Here is a 334-nt window from a genome sequence, read left to right as displayed (position 1 = left end):
CCTAATTATATGTACGTTTAATATGAACATGACCCTTAACACGAGCACAAATACACGTACGCACATAGCTATACTGTGTGAGGACTTTTTTCCTTCTTTTGAAAGTCTGAAATGGGAGAAAGGGATTCCGCAGAGCGAAGAATCTGCTAGTATTTAAGGTGATGCGCTCTTCAAGCTGGTATATTCTTCCAACATGAAGTTCTTGGTAAGAGTTCGCCGTATCTTGCGTTTGGGTATATTAGAAGGCAGTTTTTATGGTTTCCTATACTTTATGCCAGCTTTAATTTCATACCTGAATTTAACAATCTGATGACACTTTTTGTTTATAAGCAAG

General features: G+C 37.4%; 1 protein-coding gene across 1 annotated transcript in view; it reads left to right on the top strand.

Annotated features, from left to right (window-relative positions):
- The first annotated feature begins 193 nt into the window (after positions 1-193).
- Positions 194-334, top strand: part of LOC119587299 (keratin, type II cytoskeletal 1-like) — a 1,368-nt gene continuing 1,227 nt past the window's right edge. Inside the window, exon 1 of the mRNA XM_037936051.1 lies at positions 194-205. Within this exon, the coding sequence (XP_037791979.1) occupies positions 194-205 (12 nt within the window). The remainder of the gene's footprint in view (positions 206-334) is intronic.

Source organism: Penaeus monodon, chromosome 22 (genome assembly GCF_015228065.2).
Source record: "Penaeus monodon isolate SGIC_2016 chromosome 22, NSTDA_Pmon_1, whole genome shotgun sequence".
In the NCBI taxonomy this organism is placed as follows: Eukaryota; Metazoa; Arthropoda; class Malacostraca; order Decapoda; family Penaeidae; genus Penaeus; species Penaeus monodon.
The sequence above is the reverse complement of the archived record's forward strand: the minus strand, read 5'-3'. Positions and strand labels throughout refer to the sequence as shown.